Source organism: Bos grunniens, chromosome 14 (assembly GCF_055505025.1).
Source record: "Bos grunniens cultivar Pamir isolate PY7600 chromosome 14, Bosgru_T2T1.0, whole genome shotgun sequence".
In the NCBI taxonomy this organism is placed as follows: Eukaryota; Metazoa; Chordata; class Mammalia; order Artiodactyla; family Bovidae; genus Bos; species Bos grunniens.
Genome location: NC_141178.1, coordinates 73,734,351 through 73,748,110, shown reverse-complemented (window position 1 = coordinate 73,748,110; position 13,760 = coordinate 73,734,351). Strand labels below are relative to the sequence as shown.

General features: G+C 42.8%; 1 protein-coding gene across 6 annotated transcripts in view; it reads left to right on the top strand.

Annotated features, from left to right (window-relative positions):
* Positions 1-13,760, top strand: part of ADCY8 (adenylate cyclase 8) — a 227,919-nt gene that overhangs the window by 59,471 nt on the left and 154,688 nt on the right. For all 6 annotated transcript variants that reach the window (XR_015140304.1, XR_015140305.1, XM_086335569.1 and 3 more), the window contains exon 3: positions 10,683-10,813. Coding sequence is in view for 4 of the 6 variants with exons in the window: in XM_086335569.1 (XP_086191695.1) it covers positions 10,683-10,813 (131 nt within the window). In the remaining 2 variants the exon portion in view is untranslated. The remainder of the gene's footprint in view (positions 1-10,682; positions 10,814-13,760) is intronic.

Here is a 13,760-nt window from a genome sequence, read left to right as displayed (position 1 = left end):
CTCTTGAACCTCTCTCCCACCCTCCTCATCCTTCCCTTCTAAGTCATCACAGAGCACCAAGCGGAGGTGTCTGGATTATACAGCAGATTTCCACCAGCTCTCTGTTTCACACATTGTTGTTGTGCAGTCGCTAAGTCGTATCTGCCCCTTGGCAACCCCATAGACTCTTCTCTGTCTTCCACTGTCTCTGGGACTTTACTAAAATTCATGTCCATTGAATCAGTGATGCTTATATATGTCATTGCTACTCTCCCAATTGTTCTAGCATTTAAGGGCCATCCCAAACTGTTTCCAGTGGAATTCTCAAGTCTCAGTTCTGACCAGTGCCTCTTCACCAAGAACCTAGCATACTGGTGAACTTTTCCATAAGCTTGCCATCTTCCATCTCTCCTCCACATCTTTGCCCATTGCCTGAATGTTTTCCTCTGATTCTGTCCAGCAAGCTCATTTTTTTTTTTTAAAGACACTGTAATATCCAGCTGGAATGTTTCATCCTCAGTAAAGCTTCTTTGTGAAGTAGGCAGAATGAGATTTAGTACCTGCTTTTATACCTGCTTTAGTACTTACTTCTATACCTGCTTTAGTACTTACTTCCATCTGATGGCTCAGATGGTGAAGGATCTGTAATGCAGAAGTCCCGGGTTCAACCCCTGAGTCAAGAAGACCCTTTGGAGAAGAGAATGGCAACCCACTCCAGTATTCTGGCCTGGAGCCTTCCATAGACAGAGCAGCCTAGTGGGCTACAGGCCATAGGATCACAAAGAGTTGGACATAACTTAGTGACTAACACTTCCTTCCACTTTATACCTGAAAACTCAGATTCAGAGACATTTAAGTAATTTGTCCAAGATCAGAAAATTAGTGAGCGCACGCCAAAAAAAATTTAGTTCTTCTGATTGTGATTTCTGACCTACATACCAACATCTTTTTATTGAAAATAGCACAATGCTTAATCGTGTTATCTGCGTCTGAGAAAAATAGTGAACTTTGTGGAAAAGAGCCTTTTAGCATTCTCTGAAAAGACCGAAATCCTCAAGCCTTAAGAAGTGCTTAAAAGATTTTCAAGAGAGGCTACTTAGCAGCAGGTTTAGTACCTAATGTCTTCTGGGCTAACAAATGTGTTCTTTATTCCTCACATCTGACTAAATGCCTTTAGGAGAACATAGCATCTCCCCGAGTGTCATATTGCCTTTGGTTTATCATTGCATTCCCAAAGGGCAAAAGAAAGTGCCTTCCTTTTTATTTCATCAAGTTATAGCGGTTGATACATCAGACTAGACCCTCAGCTAACGGTTGCCACGGATGTGCTGAGCCTCGGCCAGGGTGAGATGGATGACAGAGGTGTGCATTGCCACATCATGGATGGATCTACAGGTGTCCTATATGCCAAGTTCTCTGCTAAGCAATCGTCTTGGGAGTGAACAGGGGTATTTTATGGCTGACATTGTTTAAAACTGCCAATGAATGGTGATAATAAAAAGCGGAACAACCTTAATCCTTTTATTTACTTATTTGGTTGCTCTGCACAGCCTGTGGGATCATAGTTCCCTGACCGGGGATTGAACCTTGGCCCTCAGCAGTGAAAGTGCAGAGTCCTAACCACTGAACCCACCAGGAAGATCCCCTGTTATAATGATCACCCCATTAACGCCATAATCTTTGTCCTGATCCTGCACCGTGAGCATGAACTAGATGTTTGACCCAAGCAGAGCCCCTGAGCAAACATTTTACATCTTGAACTCTGCAAGAATTTTCTCAAAAATGACCAAAGGATAAGGACCAAGAGCTCCCAGTGGCTGAGAAGTCGGAGAGGAGGATGAAGCTGACCTTCAGGAGAAGAAGAAACCCAAGTTTTAGGGAAAGAGTCATGGGTCTCTGGGTCTTTTTGTTTCCAAAGTCCAGGTTTTGCCCCTAGATTCCTTAAGACATCAGGATAGTTATGATAAAGCCTGATTTTGCTTCAGCTGTGTCAACTAGGATATCTGTCTCTTTATCACCAAAGGAATCAGATAATATAGCCACTTCCTCACTAAGCCTGTGTTGGTTTCTGGAGGTGGAAAAAAACATCCTTTTTGCTCCCAAATGCTTCCCAGTTTAGGGAGGGTGCTGTGCTACGCTAAGTCGTTTCAGTCATGTCCAACTCTTTGCAAACCTGTGTATGGACTGTAGCCTTCCAGGCTCCTCTGTCCATGGAAGTCTCCAGACAAGAATACTGGAGTGGGTTGCTGTGTCCTCCTCCAGGGGATCTTCCCGAACCAGGGATCGAACCCTCGTCTCTTACATTTCCTGCATTCGCAGGAGGGTTCTTCACCACTAGTGACGCCCAGGGAGCCCTTAGGGAGGGTGACAGACACCCAATTAAGAATTGTAAAATCCCTTTAGCTGAAGTCATCTGGATGGGAGGCTGCTCGGTAAATTGAAAAAGTAAGTTGAAATGGGAGCTTATGGGAACTCAATTTAAATATTTTATTTGTAATTTAAACATAGAATAAGTTCATTATCTGGTCTCTTAAAATAAAGCCAAGGTATTTTTCAAGCAGAAGTCTGTTTTTTCTTACAGAGACCACAGCTACTAATGCATCAGTCAAATTTTCTAGCTCTTTAAAATGGAGCCACATGTTTAAAAGTACTCTCAAAATTATCAGAGTGATTTCTGGATTTTTATTCTTTTTCCCATAAATGTGAATGGCTGGCTTGCTGACATCTAGTTTGGGTGCAGTGTTCTAGCTACGCAATATTGCCCAGTCTTTCCAAAGTGTTCAATTCCATGTTTATATAAACAGCACCCTGTATTCTTACTCCATATTTTTATTTACCATTCATTACCTCTAGAATATTATCTCGGCAAAGGTGACTACCGTGTCTGGTTTTGCCTACTGCCTAGTCTCCAAGCCCAGCCCTGCACCTGTCACATAGCACCTACACCTTGACATGAGAAACAAGTGAATAAACGGATGAATTATAATCTAAGTGTCAAAGGAAAAAGAAATGGGCTTGAATCTTACTATGCACTTACCAACTGTGTGACTCTGAACTGCTTCATTTGGCTTAAATTCTTTAAATCTCAACATCTTATATATATCAATAAAATGCAATGAAGATAGTAACACACTGTCAATTAAAAAATAGTCACAACCTGGAAATTGAGAGTTATTTTGTATTTGGTATTTGTATTTGGTATTTGTATTTTGTATTTGGAATTCTCAGGACTTCAAGCCCAGGAGACAGCATCTCAAGTGACCCCGAGAGAACTGTTGCGAGGAGGCGGGTGGGGAGGAATCAGGTTAGATAGAAGTTTGCAGCAAAAGGCAGGTAGTCTTAACATCAAAAGGTTATTGTTAATTAAGGAAAATCAGGTATCTCAAATTGAGGACTTTGGTGCTCTTCACTTTCACTTTTCACTTTCATTCATTGGAGAAGAAAATGGCAACCCACTCCAGTATTCTTGCCTGGAGAATCCCAGGGACAGAGGAGCCTAATGGGCTGCTGTCTATGGGGTCGCACAGAGTTGGACACGACTGAAGCGACTTAGCAGCAGCAGTAGCAGCAGTATGTATGGGAAAATGCCAGTGTCTGGGCTCACTGAAATCATTCCTTTCATATGCATCTCAGATGTCTGGGCCAGCATCCTGCTTCTTGGTTTATTTATATCCCTAGTTCCTCATTGACTGTAGGGAGGACGCAGAAAATGGATCACAGGCATTGTCTTCCCTTTTGGGTGCTCTCTGGGCTCAGAGATTCACATTTGGAGGCCGGAAATCCCTGATGGCTGTCACATCCTTGTTTATTGATAAGAGCAAATACTCCATTTCACATGACTATGGGCTAACAGGTGGCTCTCCTGGTAAAGGACACACCTGTCAATGCAAGAGATTTTAAGAGACAGGAGTTCAATTCCTGGGTCAGGAAGAATCCCCTGAAGGAGGGCATGGCAACCCACTCCACCATTCTTGCCTGGAGAAACCCTTGGACAGAGGAGCCTGATGGGCTATGGTACATGGGGTCGCAAAAAGTTGGACACAACTGAAGTGGCTTAGCATGCATGCATGGTTAATGTGAAGTTTTGATTAGATACTGAATGCAAAGCACTTGGCTTGCTACACAATGAGCGATCACTTTAAAATAAAATATTATGGGGGACTTCCCTGGTGGGCCAGTGTCTGGGACTCCAAGCTCCCAATCCAGGGTCCCTGGGTTCAGTCCCTAGTCAGGAAGTTGGATCCCTCACGCCGCAAGTAGGAGTTCACACACCTTGACTAGGAATTTGCCTGCTGCCACTAAAGACCCCACATGCTGCAGCTAAGACACAGCGCAAACAAATAAATAAACATTTTTTTTTAAGATATTATCTATAACCCCAGGATAAGCCTCTCGCCAGAGCCTGGACCTATACTGCAGTTGACCTTGCTTGGCCTACGGTACAGAGAGTATTGGGAGGTCTCCGGTTTGCGAGGGTTAGAATGGTGAGTTCTTCCCAAAGCCATTCAGAAGCATAGGTGCAAGCAAGCTCGGAAGTACTGCCTGCCTAGAGGACTGCCCTGCTTTCTCTCTCTCCTCCAGGACAAGCATTTGCATAAAATGAGGGTGCTGACTCCCTCATTGTTTTCACCTTGACTTCCCCCTCCGGGTGTGCTGTAGCAATAGATGCCCCTGAAGCCATTTTGCTGACTGGAATAGAACCAGTTAGATGAGAGGCAAGTCCAGGCAGGAGCCACTGAGGCCCTTGAAATCCACCCGGGGGCCCCTTTTCATGCAAATGACAAAAACCAGGGAGAGAAAGTCGTGCAGAATGTGAGTACAAAGGCCGCCCTGGGTATAGGGTACAGTCTGGCTACAGGAGAGAGTCTTGTACCTCTGATCTCCAAAGCCAGAAAATCTGATATTCTACCTCAGTAAGACTTGGGAATTGTATTAAGGGGCAAACTTTCCCATTTTTTTTTTCAGACTGTGTTTTCAGGGGATTTGAATGATGTTTCTCAAGCAGCTAGCAAATCTGAGGGAAGCAGAAGTGTTGAAAATGGGCTTTTATAAGCAGACTCCAGGCAATTTCCCATCGTCTGGAAGAAAATGCCTTACAGGGTGGGGAGCTGGGGCAGTTGGCAGTAGCCAGACTAGCCGCTGCTGCTGCTGCTAAGTCACTTCAGTCGTGTCCGACTCTGTGCGACCCCATAGACGGCAGCCCACCAGGCTCCCCCGTCCCTGGGATTCTCCAGGCAAGAACACTGGAGTGGGTTGCCATTTCCTTCTCCAACGCATGAAAGTGAAAAGTGAAAGTGAAGTCTCTCAGTCGTGTCTGACTCTTAGTGACCCCATGGACTGCAGCCTACCAGGTTCCTCTGTCCATGGGATTTCCCAGGCAAGAGTACTGGAGTGGGTTGCCATTGCCTTCTCCAGCCAGACTAGCTAGAGGCTGGCAAACCTGGGTGCTGGAGAATTTTGCTATTAAAATTTTATTTTGAAAATCTCCCATAAAGATGTTGAACTTTATGAAATATATCTTCAGAATTAATGGGGACAATATTATGATTATTCCCTGTTGATTATTAAAAGGTATTTAATGTTAAATTCTTGTGTTTCTGGAATTGTAAAACAAAGGAAACAAACGAAAAATCTATTTCTGTTTGCAAACAAGGTGCATCTACCTCCTAAATAATATCTGTTGTTCTGTTCACCAGTGTCCCAGAACTAATAGTCAGAAAATAAAACATGAAATGGTTTGGTCATAAAAAGCTCTTCTGTATGATAATTTGTAATAAGTTTAAATTTTTTAGTCATCTGGGAACACACTGAAATTAAAATGTTTTCTAAAAATAAAAAAATAAAAGTCTCCCATAAAGTGTCTATCCCATACTTGAAGACTGAATGTGCACTGCCACTTAAAGAATCTATTTAATAATTAGTTAAATAGATTTAATTAAATTAATTAAATAGTCCATGCCAGGGACTGTGATGGCCATGGAAATAGATGCAGTCATGAGCTGAACACAGTCTCTGCCATCTCTCTATTCACTCATTTGTTTAGGAAATATTTCTTTAGTACCTACAGTTTTGAGGCTCTGAGTGCCCCTCAAAGCCATGATGAGGACCGACTCCCATCCAGCAGCAATTACCTGAACTGGATCACAAGTACCTGGAAACTGACAGATAGCATAATAAGCATGAAATGGACATCAGGCAGGGGCGTTTGCAGGAAGCAGGCTTCTCAGCCCCACAATGGGACAGCTTTCCCAAGAGGAAAAACCTCATCATGTGAAGCTCTGTGGACACTTCATTGATAAAGCCCTTCATATGAGAGGAGGGCTAAATAGAGCAAAGAGGAAGCAGGTGGGAATTAACTCCAGCACTTGCCGTATTTTATTTCATTGAATTTTCATTGCAGCCTTGTGAAGTAGGTGATATTATCACTATTTCCCAAATCAGGGAACTAAGTCTCAGAGAGAGGATGTAGTTCACCTAGTGCTACCTTATTATTGAGGGATGAAGGCAGGATCTGAACTCCAGTCAGACTTAGAACCTGAGGCTTTCCCCATCTCACCAAGAATCCCATCCAGGAAAAGCGTGGCAAAGGATTGCGTCCTGGCTTTGCCATGTGGTAACTGTTCAGGTCATGCAAGTGATTTGACTTGATTCAGTCTGTCGGCTAAGTGAAGCTAATTATTTGTGCCTGCTTCTTTTCAAGGTTTTGTGAGGAACAAATGAAAGAATGAATGGTGAAAATACTTAGGATCCATAAATATCTATGAAGATATGAGAAACTATGATGATTAAAATGCACCTGTCTTAGGGGGAGGGGTTGGGGGAGGCATGGAGTGGGTGGTTGGTGTCAGCAGATATAAGCTGTTATAGGTTGAACAGATAAACAGCCAGGTCCTACTGTTTGAACAGAGAACTATATTCAATATCCTATGATAAACCATAATGGAAAAGAGTATTTAAAAAGAATGTATATATATATGTTTGTGTAACTGAATCACTTTGGTGTACAGCAGAAATTAATGCACAATTAGCATTGTCAATCAACTATACTTAAATTTTGAAAATTAATAATAATAATAAAATGTATCTGTCTTAAACTCCTTTCCATACTAGAGCAAATTATAGAAAAAGAAAGAAGCAGATCCTTGCCTAGTTCCCACAGCACAAGATCTTTTTAGGATTTAGTTCATGTTGCTAGTCAATGGGTTGTTTTGTTTTTATCTACCGTGTTGGTCACATGGTAAAACATTTTTCTGACAAGTGTTGGGTTCCTATTTTCAGGCTATATGTGTCTGGTTTCCTTTCCTCTTGAGGAAGAGTTGATGTCTTCTGAGCCTGATTCCTCTCCCATGTTCCCCATTTCAGGGAATGTAGCACATGCTTCCCATTAACCAAACTCAAAAACCTAGGTATCACCATGGTTACAGCCTCTTTCTCTCCTGCCATCCCTCTGGTTGCCAGTCCTGTAGACCGTATCTCCCCATCACCTCTCACCTGGTCTCCCTGCCCACACCCTTGGCCCCTTCTGACAATTCATTCTCCAAACCACAGCCAAGGATGTTCTTTTAAAATATCAATCAGATTTCCCAGCGGTCAACCACTTGTAAAAGAATGAAACTAGAACACTTTCTAACACCATATACAAAAATAAACTCAAAATGGATTAAAGATCTCAACGTAAGACCAGAAACTATAAAACTCCTAGAGGAGAACATAGGCAAAACACTCTCTGACATACATCACAGCAGGATCCTCTATGACCCACCTCCCAGAATATTGGAAATAAAAGCAAAAATAAATAAATGGGACCTAATTAAACTTAAAAGCTTCTGCACATCAAAGGAAACTATTAGCAAGGTGAAAAGACAGCCTTCAGAATGGGAGAAAATAATAGCAAATGAAGCAACCGACAAACAACTAATCTCAAAAATATACAAGCAACTCCTCCAGCTAAACTCCAGAAAAATAAATGACCCAATCAAAAAATGGGCCAAAGATCTAAATAGACATTTCTCCAAAGAAGACATACAGATGGCTAACAAACACATGAAAAGATGCTCAACATCACTCATTATCAGAGAAATGCAAATCAAAACCACTATGAGATACCATTTCACACCAGTCAGAATGGCTGCAATCCAAAAGTCTACAAATAATAAATGCTGGAGAGGGTGTGGAGAAAAGGGAACCCTCTTACACTGTTGGTGGGAATGCAAACTAGTACAGCCACTATGGAGAACAGTGTGGAGATTCCTTAAAAAACTGGAAATAGAACTGCCTTATGATCCAGCAATCCCACTGCTGGGCATACACACTGAGGAAACCAGAAGGGAAAGAGACACGTGTACCCCAATGTTCATTGCAGCACTGTTTATAATAGCCAGGACATGGAAGCAACCTAGATGTCCATCAGCAGATGAATGGATAAGAAAGCAGTGGTACATATACACAATGGAGTATTACTCAGCCATTAAAAAGAATACATTTGAATCAGTTCTAATGAGGTGGATGAAACTGGAGCCTATTATACAGAGTGAAGTAAGCCAGAAGGACAAACACCAATACAGTATACTAACGCATATATATGGAATTTAGAAAGATGGTAACGATAACCCTGTATACGAGACAGCAAAAGAGACACTGATGTATAGAACAGGCTTATGGACTCTGTGGGAGAGGGAGAGGGTGGCAAGATTTGGGAGAATGGCATTGAAACATGTGAAATGTCATGTATGAAATGAGATGCCAGTCCAGGTTCAATGCACGATGCTGGATACTTGGGGCTGGTGCACTGGGACGACCCAGAGGGATGGTATGGGGAGGGAGGAGGGAGGAGGGTTCAGGATGGGGAACACATGTATAATTTTTTTTTAATTAAAAAAAAATAAATAAAGGTTTGAGGATGAAAATAAATAAATAAAATAAAATAAAATAAAATATTTACATGAAATCATTAAAAGCTATGATGTTAAAAACAAACAAACAAAAAATATCAATCAGCTTATGTCATTGCTCTGCTTAGTAGCATGCAGTGGCTTCCGGTTTTAGTTGGAATTAAATGCTAACATCTTAGGCAGGCCTGACACATTTGTCTACACCTCCAACTTCACTGCATATCACCACACTCCTCTCTTACCACCCTGCGGCCACACCATTTCTCTCCATTGGCCTCAGGACATTTGCACTCACTGTGTCCTCTTCCTGGGGCTCTCTTCTTACACTACACAAGGCTGGCTCATTCCAAACTTTCAGAAAGTCATTTACATGTCAGTTCCTCAGGAAGGTCATTCCTGACCCCCAGTTTGGATCATGTCGTCAACCATCATAATCTCTGATCATGACCTGCTCTTCTTGGCATTTGTTACACATTAACGTGTGTGGGCATGTTTGGGTGTGTTGTATTCAATGTCTGTATCTCCTTTTAGAATGTAAGCTTCACAACAGTAGGGCTCTCATCCATTTGGTTCACCACCATCTACCAACACTCAGCATGGCGCCCAGAAAATAACAAGGACTCAGTAGACATTTGTCATGTTCCTAGAATGGTAGAAAATCAATAGTTCCTCAAGAAGTTCAGCCAAGAGCCCCATGACTTCTACATGCTTCATCCACCCTTCTGAGACCCAGTGATCAGTTTAACAAGACTGTCCCTTGTTGACTGGAAAAAAATTGCACAAACTAAAAGCTGATAGTTACTGTTAGGTAGTTAGAATAGGAAAAAGGATGGCTTTTTCCACCACCAGAATGGCGATGGCTAAAAGACAAGGAAGGGAAAAGACTGCGAAAATAGAACAAAGGAATGTCCGAGGACCTGAGTGGGACCTCAGGTAGAACAAACAGCAGTCCTGGTTAGCCCAGTTTACATAGGGCAGGCCCAGGGGGAGGAAAAGAACATATAAAGGAGGAGCCAAAGGGCCCGGGGTCTCTCTGTGTGTGCGCATGTACACACCCTCTCTCTGTCTCTCTTTCTCTCTCTTTCTCTGTTTTCTCTTTGCGTCTTTTGGGTCAGCATACACTCATGTCTCGAGGATGTATTTTCCTTTTATTTTCTAAATAAAACTGAGCTATAACACGGAGCTGTAACACTGTCCGAGAGCTGTGACGTGCCGAGGGCTTTAACGTCCGTCGCTTCAAATTTTTGTTGTGACGAGACAGAACCGAGGAAATTTACCCACTCCCCTAACAGTTGTGTTTTATTCAGCAGACTTTCTGAGGATTTCAAGCCTGGAACACAGCATCTCAGACATGCTGAGAAAACTGTCTAAGAGGCAAGGGCGGAAGGGGGAGCCAGGATATATAAGAGTTTTTGCAACAAAAGACCAGGTAGTTGGAACATCAAAGGAGTACTGTTAACAAAAGAAAATCAAACATCTCTCCTTAAGGAATTTGGCGCTTTTCTATGTAAGGGAAGATATGAGCATCTGGGCTTATTGAAATCATGCTTTTGATATGCAGCTCCGCTCTCTGGGACAAGTATCATGTGTTTCCTCATCGGAGTTTCCTCAGGGTGCGTGGTCCAGGGTAGCTGCAGCCACTGGACTGCTAGATGGGCTTGGCAGTGGGCGGCTCCTTTGTCTCCATCCTGAGTTCCCTCAGGGCTCACCGTCAGGGCAGCTGTAATCTCAGGGCTTGATGGCTCTAATGTCCTTTGCTTACTGATAGAGCAGCAATACTTTAGTTCTCACCCTTGTGTTGGTTTGTCCCAGGAGCGACTTGTGCTGTCCGTGCTTCCTCGTTTTGTTGTCCTGGAGATGATCAATGACATGACCAACGTGGAAGACGAGCACCTACAGCATCAGTTCCACCGGATCTACATCCATCGCTACGAGAATGTCAGGTGAGCAACAAGACCCCCACCTCCGTCTCTGCCCTGGCTGCTCTCACCTCACCGCCATGATTTCTGTCTGCCTAAATGTCAGCGCCTTTCTTCATGTGATTGATTAACTCATTAACTAGTGATTATTCATCAGAGAGTTTAACACTTCCAAATTGAGCCTCCAGAAGAATGTCAGAGAAATGCAGTTATATTTGCTAATCAACCTCTTGCCTGGCTCCCCTGCAGCAAGCTTGCCTGCCTTTACATTTTGAGTAGGAAAGACAAGAGCTTTTTATACTTTTATAGGAAAAAATTATTCCAGAATATGATCTGGAGGCTTCAGGGGCGATTACACATGTCCCTTCTTTATATTTCTTATGCATGCTAAGTCACGTCCATTGTGTAGATTCCTATCTATGCCCTGACTTGTCTGGAACAAGCCCATCTACCTTGGCAGACAAGGGTCAAGTCATGAGGGGCTGTGAACGTCCCATTCAGGGCTCCCTCCTGAGCTGAGCTGTAGTCCTGGTTCCTCCTCATCAATGCTCATCACCACTTTTTCGAACTGTGGCGAATTTATGAGATACACTAAAGTATTAGAACCTCACATACACCAAGCAAGGCTTGAGCATGTTCCCATAGGCTGTTTTATAACAACAAAAAATGGGTCTTTTGATTCCCCATTCAGATCAGCACACTGAGGCTTCATCAGGTCAAGGGACTTCCTTAATACACACAGCTCTTGCTGAGCGACCTACAGAGATTTGGTTGTTTAGTCATTAAGTTGTGTCTGACTCTTTGCAACTCCATGGACTGTAGCCCACCAGGCTCCTCTGTTCATAGGATTCTCTAGGCAAGAATACTGGAGTGGGTAGCCTTTCTCTTCTCCAGGGGATCTTCCCCACCAAGGGATTGAACTTGGGTCTCCCACATTGCAGGTGGATTCTTTACCATCTATGCCACCAGGGAAGTCCCATAATGTCTTTAAAACAATACAAAAAAGGATTACAGCTTATTTTTGTTTTGCAAATATATTTTTGGCCACCCACTCATCCATCCATCCACCCAACCATCTATTATTGCTTCACCCATCCATCCATCCATCAGTGCCTCCTCTCTGCCAGACGATATAGTATGTAGTGAAAATCAGAGGGGCGGGGTTGGGGGCTCCTTAATGAGGCAGTGAAAAAGTGAAAGTGATTGTAACTCAGTCATGTCCGACTCTTTGCATGAGTCGGACTGTAGCCCATGAACTACATGAACCCCGGACTGTAGCCCACCAGGCTTCTCTGCCCATGAAATTCTCCAGGCAAGAATACTGGAGTGCCCTCCCAAAGGAATGGTAGCCATTCCCTTCTCCAAGGATCTTCCCAACCCATAGATGGAAGCGGTATCTATTGTATCACAGGTGGATTTTTTACTGTCTGAGCCACCAGGGAAGCCCTTTAATGAGGCAGACCAGTTTAGAATTCCAGTTCTCACTCTTCCTTGTGTATGACTGTGGGCAATTTACATACCTGTATCTCAGGATCTTCCTCTATAAACTGGGCATTTTAACAGCCACCTTATAGTGGTTTATACAGATTATGTCCGTGAAGATATATACAAAGCGAAGGATGGGTATAAGCGTATCATAGAGCATTAAGCATATTGTAGATTGTTTCAGACATTTTAATGGTTGCAAGCAAAAAAAAATCCAACCCCGTTAAAGTCCACGAGCTGAAAAATTTGTAAAACAGCATCACTTATAAATGTGGAGCAGTATTTGTTGGTTTTAAGGTCTTATTTTTTATAACTCAAAATAAGCAAAAAATAGTTTCTCTTTTCCTTGGTTCATACAAAGTTTACTTATGGACATATTTATGAAAATTTTGTATAGGATATTTAATATCTTAGTAATATTTTACAATTTAAAATTCTTAAACATTTATTAGTAATTGGTTTTCTAAGTCATTATAGCAAATGAATAAAAGATAAATCAAGTCAATTTTTATTCTCTGAATTGAAATAAATGAAAACTGATGCTTTTTTTAAAAAAAATAAAGAATCCAACCCTGGCTGTTGTAAAAGAAATGTAGTGAAAGGCCACGTGGTGGCTCCCAGAGTCACTGCGGAAGGATGGAGAGGCAGGCTCAGGAAATGGGCCAGAATGAAGTTGAAAGCACAGCCAACGTCACAGCAGGGCACCGGGCCAGTAAGGACACTGGCTGCTTCCTCTGTTCCTGAAGAAGCCATTCCCTGTGCTACTAGCCCTGTCCCAGACTCCACCCCTGCACACAGCATTCCTCCTGCAGCCCCAGAGTCTGGATTTGGCTGCCTCTGACCGCCCCCTGACCCTGCCTCTTTGCATCTCAAGTTAAGCAAGCCTGAGGCACGCGTATGTGTCCAATTGGCTGAGCCCCAGTCATTCCCCACAAGTAATGAAGAAGCAAACAATCTAACTTTTCAGCTTGTCCAGTAAAATTGTGTCTCCCTCCCAGCAAATATCATAGGGTGGGAATTTCCCAAGCACTGGGGGAAATCTATAGGTTGACCAGCTCTAAAAATCACTGGTGTACCCTCTTAGTTCCTTTCCTCCTAACTTTGGTAGAACCAAAGAACAACTTTTCCTTCTTACCAGCATCCCTGGGTGTTTTTCTGGTGTGCCAGGGCTCGTGTGAAAGTAAGTCTGGCAGAAAGCTTGGTTCTACCACCACCCTTTAGAGGGTGTTTAAATATGGGTCATTGAGATTCTCAACCAAGAATTGAGATACACTGGTTTAGATGCTTGAGTTTGCAAAGAGTCCCTTGTTAAACAGCATCTCTAAAAAAAGATACAATCCAGATCAAGGAACTGGTCCCACAGTCAATGGGAACCCATCAATACCAGTTGCAGAACAGGCTCAGGGCAGTACCAATAACTATAATCCAGTATGAGGTTCTATTATTAAAATAAGCAAAGGATTCTGTTGCTGCTGCTGCTAAGTCG